The following is a 16,337-nucleotide window of genomic DNA, read 5'->3' as shown; positions in this document are numbered from 1 at the left end:
TATAATACACCAATAAAAATCGAGGTGAGATTTTGAAGTAAGATGGTATCTTTTCTATCTCTCATGCGCACAGTATAGTGTTACAAGGGGGAAAGATCTAAGGATGCTTCTCTGGCTGGCAGGTAATTTTCACACATGCAAAGACCCATAGAGCTTCAGGGAGTTAATGTGAGATACAGGGCAGAGCACAAGAGTGATTTAGTTAAGTTGCAAGTTCTCAGGAGCATTTAAAGGTAGGAATTGAGTTGAAATAAAACAAAAAAAAATTAACCATCAGTTTCCACAAAGATAAAACAACGCAGTAACTACAATTGAGATTTAGTTATTTTCTCATAGAACCAAAGATTTCAAGTTTAGTTCTTAAGTTTTTAAGCAGTACAATAGCTAGTACAATAGCTAGTAAGACAAGTTAAGTGAGCTCAACATTACACACACAAGTGTGAACAATAATTCTGGCAATTACAAGTGAAAGCATGCAGTTTAAATCAGCACTAGTTACAGTGAAGTCAGATTCATGTCCTCTAAACTGAGTTCTTAGGAGAACTTTTCTCAATCTTAAGCTATTTTAAGGCTATTTCTTTTTCCTATTTCTACTGTAATTTTCTAACAACTTTGATCCAACTATTAGCAATATCTTAATTTCAAATGGTACAAAAGAAAAGGAGCTAGTACTGGCCATTGTTAGAGATGTGGTACTGGTCTAGATAGACCCCTGGTCTGATCCAGTAAGACATTTCTGTGTTCCAGAGTACTGCACATTCTGTTTTTAAAGGCAGTGTCTCCCTCCCACTCAGATATAGTGCTCATTGTAGGAAGGAATGGGGTGGATATCTGAGCAATGACTAATATGAATCATGTTTCCTCTGTCAGACTCTTCAGTGGGTTCTTGGGACTTGGCATCTATTGTTTTGAAAATAGCTACTGTTCCACCACCAGCACAAGTCCACTGCCTGGATCAGTATTTGAGTTTCATGTTAGACACTCAGTACCTGTATGAAACCTTGACCAGGGAAAACCTCACCTCTTGCGAGACTGCCATCCTTTTTCACATATCTGTCCCTCACCTGAAGAATCATTTGCTGGACAGCTGGTTGTCCTGAATTGACTCCTGGTACCACAGCACTGTGACATTGCACAGTGACCTCACAATAGGATAGATTCTGATCCAATATCGTGCTGGGAAGCCAGACATGTTATGGCTATGGCCGAAGACAGTTCCCTCTGCCCTCAGAGGCATACCTGCTGGAAACTGTGCTTATGTTAAGCACTGATGATGATTAAAAAGTGGACAGTGGGCATCTAATAAAAGCATCCAGATTCTGCATCTGTACTTCCAAAATAATCCCAGCACAGAGTCCTTGTGTCTCTAATGATTTAGATGCAGTTACATAGTGGGTCTCAGTATCTTGAACTGCTCTGTCAGTTTGTGTAAGGAAATCTTTTTTTAGAGTGGCAGAAGTGCTTGTCTGTGAGAGCAATTGCTAGTGTCAGTCTTCTGGTGTTTCAGTCTGCTTTCTCTGAGAGATCAGTTTGGAATGTTGCTGCTCCTTGCTTCCCTAGTGACATGTTCTATCTTCGAGTGATTGCTCATATGCATTCCAATGTAGGTGTGTGCGCGCCCAGTGCACAGATTCCCGGAACTTTTCCTTAGCAAGCCCCGCATGGCCAGCTCAGGCGCCCCCTGGAGTGCCGCGCTCATATCGCAGTATAAAGGGCACTGCTGGCTCCGCGGGTCCCCAGTTCCTTCTTTCCGCCTGTGACGGTTGCTGGAATTATCGCCTCATGCTGCGTGCAAGTAGCTCATTCCCTAGTTGTTTGACTGTTTTCAAAGTTTGTTGTTATATAGTTGTTATACAGTTAGTTAGTTTATAGTTATAGTGATAAGTTAGAACCCCGGACGGGGTCCTTTCTACTGGGAGTCATGCCGGGTTCCACAGGCTTTAAGAACTGTGTTTTGTGCACTAAAGCCTTTCCTATTAGTGACCCGCATGACCGCTGTCTCTGGTGCCTTGGCGAAGAACACCGTCGAGACAAGTGTAGAATCTGCAAGTCCTTTAAGCCTCGCACTCAAAAAGAACGGGACGTGAGGCTAAAGGCGATTCTCATGGAGTCGGCGCTCCGTCCAGCTTCTGAGCCGTCCCGGTCTCCGTCGGCACCGAGTGTGTCGTCGGTGCGGAGCGCCCCCCCAACGGCACCGCTTTCGGCACCGCAGCGAGCCGCGAAGGGGCCGAAGAAGTCGGCACGGCCCCTGGCCGCACCTAAGGACTCCCCCCGGCCCTCGCAGGGCGGAGGGAGTATGGAGACGCCCCAGCCAAGGGCCGTAGAGTCTACTCCGGCACTGGGGTCTCCGCGCGGGTTGCCTCCCCCGACTCCTGGGGGTGGGGGAGTGCACCCGCAAGGGCCGTCGACGCCGGAGGCGTTTACTGTGGCACGATCCCTCATGGCCATGCCTACGCCTCTGCCCCCCCCTCGGCCGAGGGAGACGGGACCCGCGTCTCGAGGCAAACCCGCGCTGGGTGGTCTCGGTGGTTGGAGACGTTCCCACTCCAAGTCTCTTTCCAGACGGTCACGGAGGGTGGAGAGCGCCGGCTCCCCTCCGAGCTCCGACTCTAGGTCGTCGAGCGACTCGGCACCGCGGCACCGTGGGCGGTCCCGAATCCATCGCCGGAGCCGTCGGTCCAGCTCTGACCTCGGCAGGGACCGGAATTCGGGCTCGCAATCTTCGGTGCGGAGCCCGTCCCGGCACCGATCCCGGTCACCGTCGGCCATCTTGAGAGGCAGCGGCTCTCATCCGGAGGCACCGATGGGCCCGGCACCGACAGTGGGGCGACCGGAGTCCTCCCAGCGTCACCATTGTTGGCACTGCTCTCGGTCCCGAGGGGGTAAGCGGCATCGCAAGTCCTCTCGCCGCAGGGGCAGGTCCGCTACATCGTCGTCCCCGACCTCCTCGTATCACCGGCACCGCAGACGTCGGCACCGATCCCCGTCGTCCTCGTCGGACCGCTCCATACATCGGCGACATAAGCGACGTACGGGAGGCTCCGGCGACACGAAGGCTGTGAGGCATCAGCCTTCTCTGCAAGCCCCTGGGTGGACCCAGGGGCCTTGGCAGTGGCCGTATTGGGGACCCTGGAATGCCCCTATGCCCCAAGGCTCAGTGTCGCTGCAATCTGTGGTGGCCCCCCCAGTACCCCCTCCCCCTAAGATTCAAGAGCGGGATTCGGAGGATTCGGACCCAGGGGAGGGACCCTCCACTACACCCCTGCCCCTCTCTTCCTCCTCGTCGCCAGACGAGGCAGCAGCCAGGGATCGTAAGGGCCCCCTGTTTGATTTCAGGGCCCACCAAGACCTCCTAAAGAGGGCTGCTGAGAACTTGGGCATGGAGTTTAAATTCATGTCTGAGGAGGAGGACCCCCTCTTTGGGCCCTCGAGCTCTGTGAGGCCATCACGGGCGACCTTGCCAGTACATGACAATGTCATGAAAATCGCAAGGAAGCTCTGGCAGACCCCTTCCTCTCTGCCCTCCACTTCCAAGGGGGTGGAACGGAAGTATTATGTCCCAAGGAACCGTTTGAGTTCCTCTATAACCACCCCGCGCCAAGCTCCCTCGTGGTCGACGCTGCCAACCAGAGGGACCGTCAGGGGAACCAGGGTAACATTCCCAAGGATAAGGAGGGCCGTAAGCTGGATTTATTTGGGAGAAAAATCTACTCTACTGCGGCGCTGCAGTTTAGAGTAGCCAACCACCAGGCCCTGTTTGGGAAGTACAATAAGAACCTGTGCGCCTCAATGCAGAGGTTTGCATCCCAGCTATCCCCTGACCAGGAGGCGGATTTCTCCACAGTACTCCAGGAGGGGGCCGCGGTGGCAGCCGCTGCACTACAGTCGGCTAGCGACGCGGCGGACACCGCCAGTAGAGCAATGGCCTCGGCGGTCGTGATGCGCCGCTGCTCGTGGCTTCAAGCGTCTGGCCTCACCCAAGAGGTTCAACAGGCCATTCAGGACTTGCCGTTTGATGGCCTGGGTCTGTTTTCGGAGAAGACAGACGACAAACTACATGCACTCAAGGACTCTCGGGCCACCCTGAAGTCCCTCGGGTTGTATACCCCCCAGGCCTCCAGACAGCAGTCCAGACCTCAGGCCCAGAGGCCACCACCACCCCCGCCCAGGCCGGCTCCTCGACCCGCCCAGCAGAGGAGAGGTCGTGAGCGATACCGTGGTCCCAGCAGAGGAGGCCGTCAGGGGTCCTCTGCGGGGGGCCAGCAGGGGCCAGCTAAAGGGGGTAATTCTAATAAACGATTTTAACCCAGAGCAGGAGGGTGGTACCATTCCTTCTGTCTGGGATCTTGACCGGCCATTTGCGGATAGGCTTCGCCCCTTTCTTACAGAGTGGGAAGCCATTACTACGGACCGGTGGGTCCTGGAGGTGATTGCCAAGGGGTACACCCTCCAGCTCACAGCCTCCCCCCCCAACACCCCTCCTAGGCTGTCCCCCATTGGGGATCCGGCCTCGGTTCAACTCCTAGTACAGGAGATTGTCGCTCCTTATGCTGGGGGCGGTGGAGGAAGTCCCAGTGGCCGAAGAGGGCCGGGGATTTTACTCCAGATATTTCTTAATCGCCAAGGCGAAGGGAGGCCTTAGACCCATTCTGGATCTACGTCGCCTGAATAAGTATATTAGGCGTATTAAGTTTCGTATGGTCTCCCTCGCCGCAATCATTCCGGTCCTTGACCCAGGGGATTGGTATGCTGCCCTTGATTTAAAGGATGCATACTTTCACATCTCAATATTGCCTGCCCATAGGCGGTTTTTGAGGTTTGTGGTAGCGGGACGCCATTATCAATTTCAGTCCCTACCCTTTGGGCTCTCCTCAGCACCCAGGGTTTTTACTAAATGTATGGCCGTGGTGGTAGCCCACCTGCGCCGTAGCGGCGTTCAAATCTTCCCTTACTTGGATGATTGGTTGATCAGGGGGAAGTCAAGTTCTCATGTGAGACATAGTCTGCTCCTCACACGTGAGTTGTGCACTAGACTGGGGTTGCTTATTAATGAGCAAAAGTCCACACTCACTCCGGTGCAATGTATAGAGTTTATTGGAGCCAAGTTGGATGCGGTACAAGCCAGAGCCTTCCTCCCTCAAACGAGATTTGAGGCAATGGCAGCCATCATATCTAATCTCCACCTGTCCCCCATGACGACAGCCAGGCATTGCCTGCAGCTGTTGGGACATATGGCAGCTTCTACATACGTAGTAAGACTGGCACGATTGAGGCTTAGACCTCTCCAGAGGTGTTTGGCTTCGGTGTACGTACCGCACAGGCATTCTCTGACTAGAATGGTCCTGGTTCCCCCCACAGGTGCTGTCGTCCCTCGATTGGTGGAGGGACCCGAGGGAAGTGATGACGGGCCTCCCCTTCAGAGAGTTTACCCCATCTGTGACGCTCATCACGGATGCATCCGATCGGGGATGGGGAGCCCACATTTCTCACAACCAGGGCACCCAAGGGCTTTGGTCACCGGAGGAGAGAGCTCTGCACATCAACATACGCGAGCTCAGAGCGGTCCGGTTGGCCTGCAAGGTCTTCCTTCAATTCCTGAAGGGCAGGGTAGTCCAAGTTCTCACAGACAATATGGCAGCCATGTTCTATGTGAACAGGCGGGGGGGGCACGCTCCTCAGCACTCTGCCAGGAAGCTATTCACCTATGGGACTTTGCAGTGAGGCACGGGTTTCATTTATCTGCCTCTCACCTCCCAGGGGTACGAAACAGCGAGGCGGACCGCCTCAGCAGATCCTTTTCTCCCCGCCACGAATGGTCCTTACACCAGGACATAGTGGGTTTCATCTTCCAACGGTGGGGTACTCCCCGTCTAGACCTGTTCGCTACAGCCGGGAACAGGAAATGCCCGAGGTTTTGCTCGCTCAGGGGTCGTGAGCCGGGCTCTCTGTCCGATGCCTTCTTAATACCCTGGACAGGGGACTTGATGTATGCATTCCCTCCCGTCCCGCTCCTGCCCCAAGTCCTCCTCAAAATCAAGAGGGACAGGGCGAACATCATCCTGATCGCCCCAGCGTGGCCGAGACAGCACTGGTACAGCATGCCGCTCGACCTCTCCATCACCGAACCGATTCTGCTACCCAGACGATGCGACCTAATCTCCCAGGATTATGGGAGATTGTTGCACCCTGACCTGGACTCCCTCCACCTCACCGCCTGGAGACTCTGTGGCTGACGGAGGGAGAGAGAGCCTGTTCCATTCAGGTTCAACAGGTCCTCCTGGGCAGTAGGAAGCCGTCCACGCAAGTAACATATAAAGCTAAGTGGCGGAGGTTTTCGGGGTGGGCAGAAGCGAGAGGGTTACACCCAAGCCTCTCACCTATACAGGCTATCTTGGAGTACTTACTGCAGCTTAAACTGCAGGGCCTGGCTTTGGCCTCCCTCAAGGTACACCTAGCAGCCATTTTGGCCTTCCACCAACCCATGGAGGGCTGCTCCCTTTTCTCTCACCCACCTAAAAGGGGTGGAGAGGACTTTCCCTCAGGTGCGGGACCCGGTGCCACCCTGGGACCTCAACTTGGTCCTCAACGGACTGATGGGTTACCCCTTTGAGCCCCTAGCCACATGCTCCTTTCTCCTCTTATCGTGGAAGGTAGCCTTCCTAGTGGCTATTACCTCGGCCAGAAGGGTCTCCGAACTGAGGGCGTTAACCTCGGAGCCCCCCTACACGTTTTTTTATAAGGATAAGGTCCGGCTGCGACCTCACCCGGCTTTTATGCCTAAGGTGGTCTCTCAGTTCCACTGTAACCAGGACATTTTCCTTCCTGTGTTCTTTCCAAAACCCCATGAGTCGGAGGAGGAAAGGAGAGGACATTCGCTGGATGTCAGGCGAGCCCTGGCCTTCTATATCGAGCGGACCAAGCCTTTTCGGAAATCGACACAGCTCTTCGTAGCTGTGGCGGATAGGATGAAGGGCTCACCTGTCTCCACCCAGCGAATCTCCAACTGGATTACTGCCTGCATTAGAGCACGCTATGAGCAGGCAGGGGTACCCCTCCCAGGTGCGGTAAGAGCACACTCCACTAGGGCCCAGGCCTCTTCCGCAGCCTTTCTGGAGCGGGTTCCCCTGCAGGACATCTGCAGAGCAGCGACCTGGTCGTCAGTCCATACGTTCACGTCGCACTACGCCATCGTGGAACAGGCGAGGGAAGATGCGGGGTTCGGCAGAGCCGTGCTGTCAAGAGCAGGTCACCAATAACTCCTACCCTCCTCCAAGGTATGGCTACTCAATCACCTACATTGGAATGCATATGAGCAATCACTCGAAGATAGAAAACAAGGTTACTTACCAGTAACTGTTGTTCTTCGAGATGTGTTGCTCATATCCATTCCAAACCCACCCCCATCCCCACTGTCGGAGTTGGCAGAAAGAAGGGACTGGGGACCCGCGGAGCCAGCAGTGCCCTTTATACCGCGATATGAGCGCGGCACTCCAGGGGGCGCCTGAGCTGGCCATGCGGGGCTTGCTAGGGAAAAGTTCCGGGAATCTGTGCACTGGGCGCGCACACACCTACATTGGAATGGATATGAGCAACACATCTCGAAGAACAACAGTTACTGGTAAGTAACCTTGTTTTGCTCTGCTTTCACTGTTGAGACATTAAGCCCCTCCAGCTGGTGCTACCTATCTAGTCTCTCTCAACCATGTTCACATAGATCACCGTGGCAGTAGAGACCGTTGGGTGAATGAACACCAGGTAATGCGGCATTAGTTTCTTTTATTAGCCTGTATGTGGTTTTCACCATGAAGATTATTTATTTATTATGAAGATTGCAATTTCATCTGTGATCTATAAATGAATGGTAGGACTTTTAAGCTGCACTTTTAATGTCATCTCTTCTCTTGTGTTGGTCCACAGGTGGAGTAAAGACAGTGACTGTGCTGAGAACATGTACATTGATATGATGCTCTGGCGTCATGCTCGGCGCCTGCTGGAGGAAATCAGGCTTAAAGACCTTGGCTGCTTTGCTGCGCAATTAGGTTTTGAGCTGATTGGCTGGCTGTGTAAGGAGCGAGCCCGAGCTGCCCGTGTGGAAGATTTTGTGGTTGCCTTGAAGAGGCTACACAAGGATTTCCTCTGGCCATTTCCAGTCATACCGGCTTCCTCTGTTAATTCACCTTTCAAGAATGGAAAGTACAAGACAGGTGCTGTATCATCTGAGTTACTTTGGTGACTAGATTTTTCTTCAGCAGTCCTGCCTCCATCAGTTTGAATCACTCATCTCAGTTCAGCCAAGCAAAGAACAGGTTGAGGTTTATCACCTCTATAGCTTCCTTACATTGGGTGTTTTTAGAAGGGGTTCTGTTTACCATAGACCTCATGTCTTCGTAGTTATGTTATGCTGTAGCTTCTGTGGAGATTTCCTTTTTTCTCAAGAGTTATATTTTAGCTGTATTAAATCAGAGAACAAGATCTCTATCACTGATCAATCTGGACATAACTTTTTATACAATTTCAGCCAAAGAAAGTGACTACAATCAGTACATTATGTGGTTTTAGATGGGCATTTGACCAGCTTTAAAAAAAAAAAAAAAATCAGATAAAGATACACCTTGGTTTTCACGTGACCTGATGAAATTTGCTATCCACATGATACTGGAGGTGGAAGAGTTAAAATTTTGAGAATTTGCTGTAGTTTTCAAACCTGTATTCCACTATTGTTACAACTTTCAATATATTATTTTGTGATATTACCAGATTGAGCTCACTGCAATCTTAAAGCCTTTTTTAATTCTAGAAACTAGACTAAGTTTCTTTTGGTCAAGGCTGGAAGAGTGGTGAGTTTGTGGTAGCACAGCTATGCCAGCAAAATATTTGTTGGCCCTTTTACTGTGTGCCAATGTCTAGGTACAGAGAAACTGATCAAAGGATCTTGCAGTAGTGATAAGCTCTGCATTCCCTTGAATTAGTTTGTCAGCAACTTAGTTACTTGAATTTTGAGTTGGATATAATAGTAAACAGTAGTTTGGGCTCTCCTCTATTATGTTTCTGAAATTGATGGAGAGACCAAAGTGTTGCTTTTTAAAAATATATAATTATGACTACTTGAATTGTGGGTCTCTTTTTTTATAAATGCCTCCTTATTTCTAGCTGTTGGAGAGCAGCTGCTAAAGTCCCAATCTGCAGAAAGCTTTTTAAATGTGGAAATGGACACAGGAGTCTCAAGTGCGCCTCGGAGTCACAGCTGGCTTAGCACCATCAATTCCTCCCGGAGAGACATGGACACAGTTTCATCCCATGGACCTCACCTGCAAGATGCATTCCTCTCCCCTTTATTAAATAAAAGTAGGTTATATCTCATTCTTTCATATCTTTTTCTGCATCACCTTCAGAAAATTGCATCTAGGTATTCATCCTCTCTTGTGAATGCACATCACTGCTGTACAGTTATTGCCTGTTATCTGGTGATACCATAAGGCAGAAAAGATTGACTTTGAGTCAGTGAAAAGTATACTAATAATGTTTAAAAGTGCATTGAAAACTTTGTGGCTGTGTCAAAATTAAAGACTACAACCATGCAGCTACAGCTATATGTAAAAGTTCATAGTATTTCTTTAAAAACAAAACAACAAAAAAACCTCCTTACCTGTGCTGGTAGCTATTAAAATGGATGATTTTAATAATCACATTTGACTGACAGTTTATACCATTTCCTTTCTGTATCTTGCTTGGTTTGAAGAAAGACTAGTCAATTTAAAATCAGTTTCACACTTCCCAGTCTACTCCTGGTCTGCAAACTTATGTATACTTAATTCCCATTTCACTCAGTTTATGCTCTAAAACGGAGACACAATACTGATCATCAGATCTGTACACTAAGATGAGGGGAGGAATCAAAGGGACGCTATTTTGGCTTATAGGACTGCTGGAAATAACGTTTAAATGCCTTGTAACCTATTTCCACGAACTCTTTAGTTTTGGCATTGGTTAAGATGTTCACCCTAGTAATTTGATTACTAATAGAGTTTTGGGAAATTTCTACATCTGGCCAAGAACTCAACAATACTTCACTATTGTCCACATGTTCTGTATTATTGCCTGGGGGACTACAGGATTCTTTACCGGGTACAAATACAAATTGGTACTGAAGAAACAGCTTGCAGCAAGAAAAGCAAGTCTATCATTAAATATATATTAATGCAGTGCACCAACAAGAGCCTTAAATCCTTAAAAGGACAATCTACCTAAATTCAGATTCCTCCTGGCTAAGCTGTTCAGTGTCCAGTAACACCTTTGCTGAATCCCAAAGCTAGTTACCTTGGTATGTAAAGATTTTAACTATTAAATGTTCTCAGTCAGTTTCTAGAGGAAGCAGCACAAAAGAAAACATTGACACCCAATAAATCAGTTTCTCAACCTGTGGTACACATACCCCTGGGGGTACGCGAGACACAGGCAAGAGGTAACTAGGGAAAAAAAGAGTGAAGTGGGCGGGGGGGGGGAGGCGGCAGCTGCTGACTTCTGGGAAAGTCAGGCAGCAGCTGCCAGCTTCCCACCTGGTCCCAGCTCCCAGCTGGGAGGTGTGTGGCAGCCCCCTGCTTCCTGCCCAGTCACTGCTCCCAGTTGGGAGGCGGGTAGCAGCCCCCAGCTTCTGGAGAAGGCAGGTGGCAGCTCCCAGCTGGGAGGCAGGCGGCAGCTGCTACAGTCCCGGGAAGCTGGGCTGGCTTTTGGGGAAGGTGCGTGGCAGCCCCCAGCTTCTGGGGAAGGCAGGCAGCAGATCCCTGCTTCCCGCTGGGTCCCAGCTCTAGGGTGGGAGCCCGGTGGTAGCCTCCTACATCTTGTGAGCTGGGCTTGCAGCTGGGTGGGAGCCATCCGTGCCCCGGCTCCGAGCCGAGGGACAGCCTCCAGCGCCCCGGCAGCAGCCACATCCCTGGGTCCCAGCCGGTGTGGAAGCCTCCTCTGCCCCAGCTCAGATTGCGTGGCAGTTGCCCACCTCCCAGGCTGGCAGCCAGGCAGCAGCTGCCTGCAACTTGCCCAGGTGACAGCCTCCCTCCCTGGCTTAAAGCCCAGTGCCCAGAAAACTTGTCAGCCACAGATTTCACCAGTTTTCCTCTCTCTCTCTCTCTCTCTCTCTCTCTCATCTGCCTTCCCTGACTCTCACAGCCTTTCCTCCTCTCAAATCTATGGCAAAAAATTTGGTGCAGCGCTTTATATTCCCCAGCATTGGCATGTCGCTCAAAGCCTCCGTGCTTTGGCCAACATCACCTTTAGCCCAGGTACATATTTGAGTTGCGCACCCCTGTTGTAAAGGTGGTAACCCTACCCACATGAGATCTGTTATATCACAGCCTTATATACTCAGCCCTTCTTTCAACATATGGCTCACATTAGTCTGTAAATATAAAATCCCATGGAAAATTGAGTGTTGGGGTACTTATTAAAATTTTCAGAAGTTAGAGAGTACTTGCTACTTAAAAGTTTGAGCAATACTGCAATAAATTAATAGATGGTTTTCCAAATACCTTGTTGAATATATTTTGGTAGGTGATGAATGCAGTATTGGTTCAGCAACAGACCTGACTGAAACAAGTTCTATCGTGGATGGTGACTGGACCATGGTGGATGAAAACATCTCCACTCTAAGTTTAACACAGTCAGAGCTGGAACATATCTCTCTGGAATTGGCCAGTAAAGGGCCACACAAGTCACAGGTCCAACTAAGGTAAGTTATGTCATCATGCTATTTAAGGGACAATGTCTATTTAGTCCTGCTTTTAGTGTGTGTGTGAGGAAGAAAAAGTATTTGTCTATGGTGATCTAGTGCTGTTTGGATTTTGTCCTTGGGAGGGGAAAAAGCATGTAATGCATGAACTGTTTTGTTCTCACATAGGTATTTGCTTCATATCTTCATGGAAGCAGGATGTCTGGATTGGTGCCTTATCATAGGCCTTATTCTCAGAGAATCTTCAATAATCAACCAGGTTTTTATTGTAATGCAGTCCTCTGATGCTGATGGAGAGATCTGGCAGAGTATCAAGACTGGGCTACATGCTGTAGACAGATGGGCTTCTACAGATTGGTAAATTGCAGCAGATTAGTTTTCCATTATAGTCTCTGATAGATGGCTGAATACAAAATTTGTAGGTATTTCAATGTGGGGTTTGTATTTACTATAATGTGAGTTTTTCATTTTTTAAAATTGTAAAAAATGTGTTTGTACAAGACCTGGGACAATGGGGCCTTGAGCCTGTTTGAGGCTTTTGGGTGCCACTGCAATATACTGATTGATTAGTATTTTAGTTTCATAGTAAGAATGGAAAATGATAAATTTTCAAATTACAGAACACTATGCTATGACTTCCATTATTATTTTGTAACTTCTAAAATTCTTTTGAATAAAACTTCCCCTAACAATATATAATTTAGTATTTTGACACTATTTGGGTCTCCATTTACATTGACTTCAGTAAGAGTTTAGGCACTCGGAACTTCTGCTCAGAAGAGAATTTTCCTTAGCAACTTCCTTATAGAGAGCCAGCCACAGGGAAGACTGACAGCCTGTTCTAATACAAAGTCTCCTGCAAGAATAGTCTGTGTATATCTGAGTTGCTTGATATAGTCTGTGTATATCTGGGTGTTTGATAGAACTCTTGCATAAAGCATATGAGGGTCAAGCTGCTATTAAGAATAGATGTAAATGTGTCTAAAGTAATGTTTTAATACTGAAAATGAGAGGGCAAAATGTGTGAATGAAATGCTATTTTTAGTTCACTGCAGTTACCTCTTTCTTTGTTTTTTAGCCCTGGGTATAAACCATTTTTAAATGTCATCAAGCCACATCTCCAGAAACTAAGTGAGATACCAGAACAGCAAGTGCAGCCTGAAGCTTTTCAACCAGTGAACCCTTGTAAGGTTACTGAACAAGCCAGCCCAAGGGCAGAGGAAAGCCGGAGTTTAACTAGCCATAGCAGTAGCCTTCAGAGTGATACTGCAAGTAGCAGTGTGAATCGACATGAAGAGGACATGTCTGGGGCAGAGGAGGATGATCCTCTCCAGGAGGGCAGTTATGACTGCACTGTGTCTTAATGTGATTTTAATTGATGGAGAGATGGCAATGATACCACCACTGGCAGATAAGTACACAGAACTCAGCCTTGGAAGGAAGCAAACCAGCTTTCAGACATACTTCTCTGGGTTGGCTTTTAATGTTTGATTTTACAAGTATTGAATAGAGAATGTCTGCTCCATAACCATGGAATATAAGGTGATTTCAGATAAGAAGCTTAACCTTTCACAGTTTTAAAACAATTACAATTGACAGCAACAGAATACTCCTATGTGAAAATATTTGGTTTTTTTGTGGATATCTGGGTGTGAAGAAGACTTGTTCTTCCTCTGTTCTTCTCCTAAATTGAGCTTGCTGTTCCTGGACTTGCAACTTCCTGCAGTTTGGTACTGGATAACTGATTGCAGAAGGATATGAATTAAGCAATGCAGAGTTTATTTTAACATTATTTCATGGGTCCCATTGCCTATGTCACCTAATTCAAACAACCGTCTCAATGTCTCTGACTGGACTACATAATGAAAGAAAGCAAAGCGATGACTGCATAGTTCTGTAATCATTTCCACCTTGCCTGTTTTTCCTGTCAGACTTAAAAATATGAATTGTGAGATGAAGCTAGTTAGAAAGAAACAGCTTTTGTGATTGTACACTAGCTGTGCCTAAAGAAAGTTATGGCCTGATTCAACTGGCATCTAAGTGTTTCATAGATTATGCTGTTTGATATCACTAAATATTTTGTATTAAAGAATTGTAAAATACATTGTATGTTTTTGTGAATACTCTTGTATAAATATTCTCAAGAGTACTGTTGCTGCTCTTGGGGTTGTACCATATTTGAAATATTGTGCATGGTTATAGCTAGCTGGTGAAATTAAAGCCAAGTTGCACTTCGTTCTGGATGTGGCATACTTTTACTCTAACCTATCATTAAAATACATTTTAACAGAGGTTTGATTTTTACCCATGTCCACTCAGACCTACAATTAATTTTAAGCAGACTACTGAAGCGTATTATTTATTTCATTTGTAAATTCCTTTCTCAAGAATGGATTTATGTAAATTCTATGTACTGTTACTAAATTTTAGTAATATGAAAGCAGTACATACTCACATTTTATAATGTGTATACCTGTAACTAAATATAAGACTTTATTTTAATTTTTGTACAACATGAAAAACTGGCTGCAGAAGTCTGAGCTGTTGTCCCTTAATGTATGTAATATTAAATACCAGTAACAGTATTAACATTTAGATATTAGCTTGTACTGTGCAACTTTACTTATTTTTATACCATCAGTATATCACCATGGAATAGTGACAGCATCTTCTACCTGTCTCCCAATGCTGTTACTAAACAAATGCAGATTCCATTTGAATTCTGAAAATAAAATCTGACCTCTCAAGGGTGAAGAATATTCATAAGGGTGAAATAAGTGGCTCTTTGCACTTCTTGCTTATTTATGTTTTAAAGAGAGCTTAATGTTCTCTCCTGTGGGTGTAATTTTGTTGATTGATGCTTTAATTTGTCTTACATGCAGCAAATCTTGTTCTGACTAAGACTTATCTTTAGTAGTGTAGCAATGGGGGACAGATATCTGCCTAGTAAAGCATATGGTCAGTTTTATTCCATCCAAATTAGGGGACTTGAACAATAAAACAGTTGTATTAGCGTCTGGTGGACTGGTTTTTTTTTTTTTTTGTGCAGTTATTTTTCATTTAATAACTGGCAGTATTAAAAATTTGTTTGCAACATGGTAAGTGTAGTACAACAATGGACTTAAAAAAGTATGAACAGAAGTTCAGATTATACTTCTATAATGAATCTAACTTTTCAGGCATTAAAGGAAGCTGTGCTAACCACACTGACCTTAAAACAGTTGCTGTGCCAATTAAGATTTGACCAAAAGTCCCTTGAAGCTAAAAACAAAACATAACCCAAGGACCTTTCCTAATTTAAAGTGTAGGAAAGCTACTGCTAGAATTAGAACCTGAAGTTTTTAGTTGGTTAAGCCCTTAAATGGGTACTGAACTGACCCTATTTATTTATATGCTGTTTTATATGTATCTTGAACAGATCTAGAAGAAGTTACCTTGAACAACTTTCATCTGCAGTGATTTCTAATGCAAAGGTACTGAGCACCTTCCTTTTTTGGAAGTTACCACTGTTCTTAAGAATCCTTAAAAGTAATCTTAATGGGACTATAGAGTGTCCTGATTTTTTTCTTCAGCCTACATTTAGTCCTTAACCCAATGCCAGGGCTTCTGCTGAAATGAATGCAAATGCAGACAATCTCTATTTCTCTTCACAGAAATAGCAAAATTACCTGTGGATAGGACATTGACCTTGCTCAGTTTTACAGTAATTTTTTAACTATCCTGTTTTAAAAAAGCAATATTAAAAATTACAGTATTCTTGGTTAATGCTATATTTGGCTGCAGAAAGGCAAAATAATGAATTAGATTTTAATCTTAATTTCAAATAGCATTTAGTACTTCCCATTAGTAGAGGACCCACTTCTAGACCTTAATTATGTGCAGAAGTGTCAGCATTACCCCCTCCAAGCAGCATTACTGGCTATCTCCATCTCTATACGATAAGTAAGATGTAATAAATAGATGTAGACTTCTTTAAGGCAGGTGATGTGATACATCACTATTAATGCCCAGATTTTTAAAGCTCTTGCAATGCTTAGTTGGTTTAGGAGCCTCCATCTCTTTCAAAAGCTATTAAAGCAGCTGAGTCTAAATTCCATTGTCAAACAGCTTTAAAAATCTTGTCTTAAGAAACTAAATGGATTCCAACTGAACATCGCATACATATATTAAACTGAGGAAGAGCTCTGTGGAATTTTGAAAGCTTCTTTCTCAATAGAAGTTGGTCCAATAAAAGTATTACCATGCCCACCATCTCTCTCTCTCCCCTATGCTGGGACTGGAACAGTGCATAGGCCTCAAACATGTTTGTCTAGTGGGGTACATCAGCAATTGGTTTTTGGCTTGATATTTAACTTTAAAAAAAAAACAAAACAAAAAAAACAATGAACTGGAAGAAAACAATTGCTGACAAAAATTGGGGGAGTAGTAAATAGTGCCAGTGAGGCACTGATACCAAATTCTTTCTTATTTGGACCTAGCTTACAGGGCAAACAGTATGCATTTCAAAACTCAAATGTAAGGTCATACAGAGTGCACTGACTCTAAAAACATTCAGGATCATGGTGGATATGAGGTGCCAGTACACTTTTAGCCAAAAGGCCTTGTGACTCCTGTA

General features: G+C 46.3%; 1 protein-coding gene across 3 annotated transcripts in view; it reads left to right on the top strand.

Moving 5' to 3' along the window:
• The window catches only part of RIC1 (RIC1 homolog, RAB6A GEF complex partner 1), a 102,398-nt gene extending 87,659 nt beyond the window's left edge, over positions 1 to 14,739 (top strand). For all 3 annotated transcript variants that reach the window (XM_067543040.1, XM_067543042.1, XM_067543039.1), the window contains exons 22-26: positions 7,918 to 8,204; positions 9,151 to 9,345; positions 11,545 to 11,722; positions 11,891 to 12,079; positions 12,801 to 14,739. In XM_067543040.1, the coding sequence (XP_067399141.1) occupies positions 7,918 to 8,204; positions 9,151 to 9,345; positions 11,545 to 11,722; positions 11,891 to 12,079; positions 12,801 to 13,086 (1,135 nt within the window). In that variant the 3' untranslated portion in view covers positions 13,087 to 14,739. The remainder of the gene's footprint in view (positions 1 to 7,917; positions 8,205 to 9,150; positions 9,346 to 11,544; positions 11,723 to 11,890; positions 12,080 to 12,800) is intronic.
• The last annotated feature ends 1,598 nt before the right edge of the window (positions 14,740 to 16,337 follow it).

This window comes from Emydura macquarii, unplaced genomic scaffold (genome assembly GCF_026122565.2).
Source record: "Emydura macquarii macquarii isolate MOO-44397 ecotype Brisbane River unplaced genomic scaffold, CSIRO-AGI_Emac_v2 contig_767, whole genome shotgun sequence".
Taxonomy (NCBI): Eukaryota; Metazoa; Chordata; order Testudines; family Chelidae; genus Emydura; species Emydura macquarii.
Note: the sequence above shows the minus strand (reverse complement) of the source record. Positions and strands in the feature narration are given on the sequence as shown.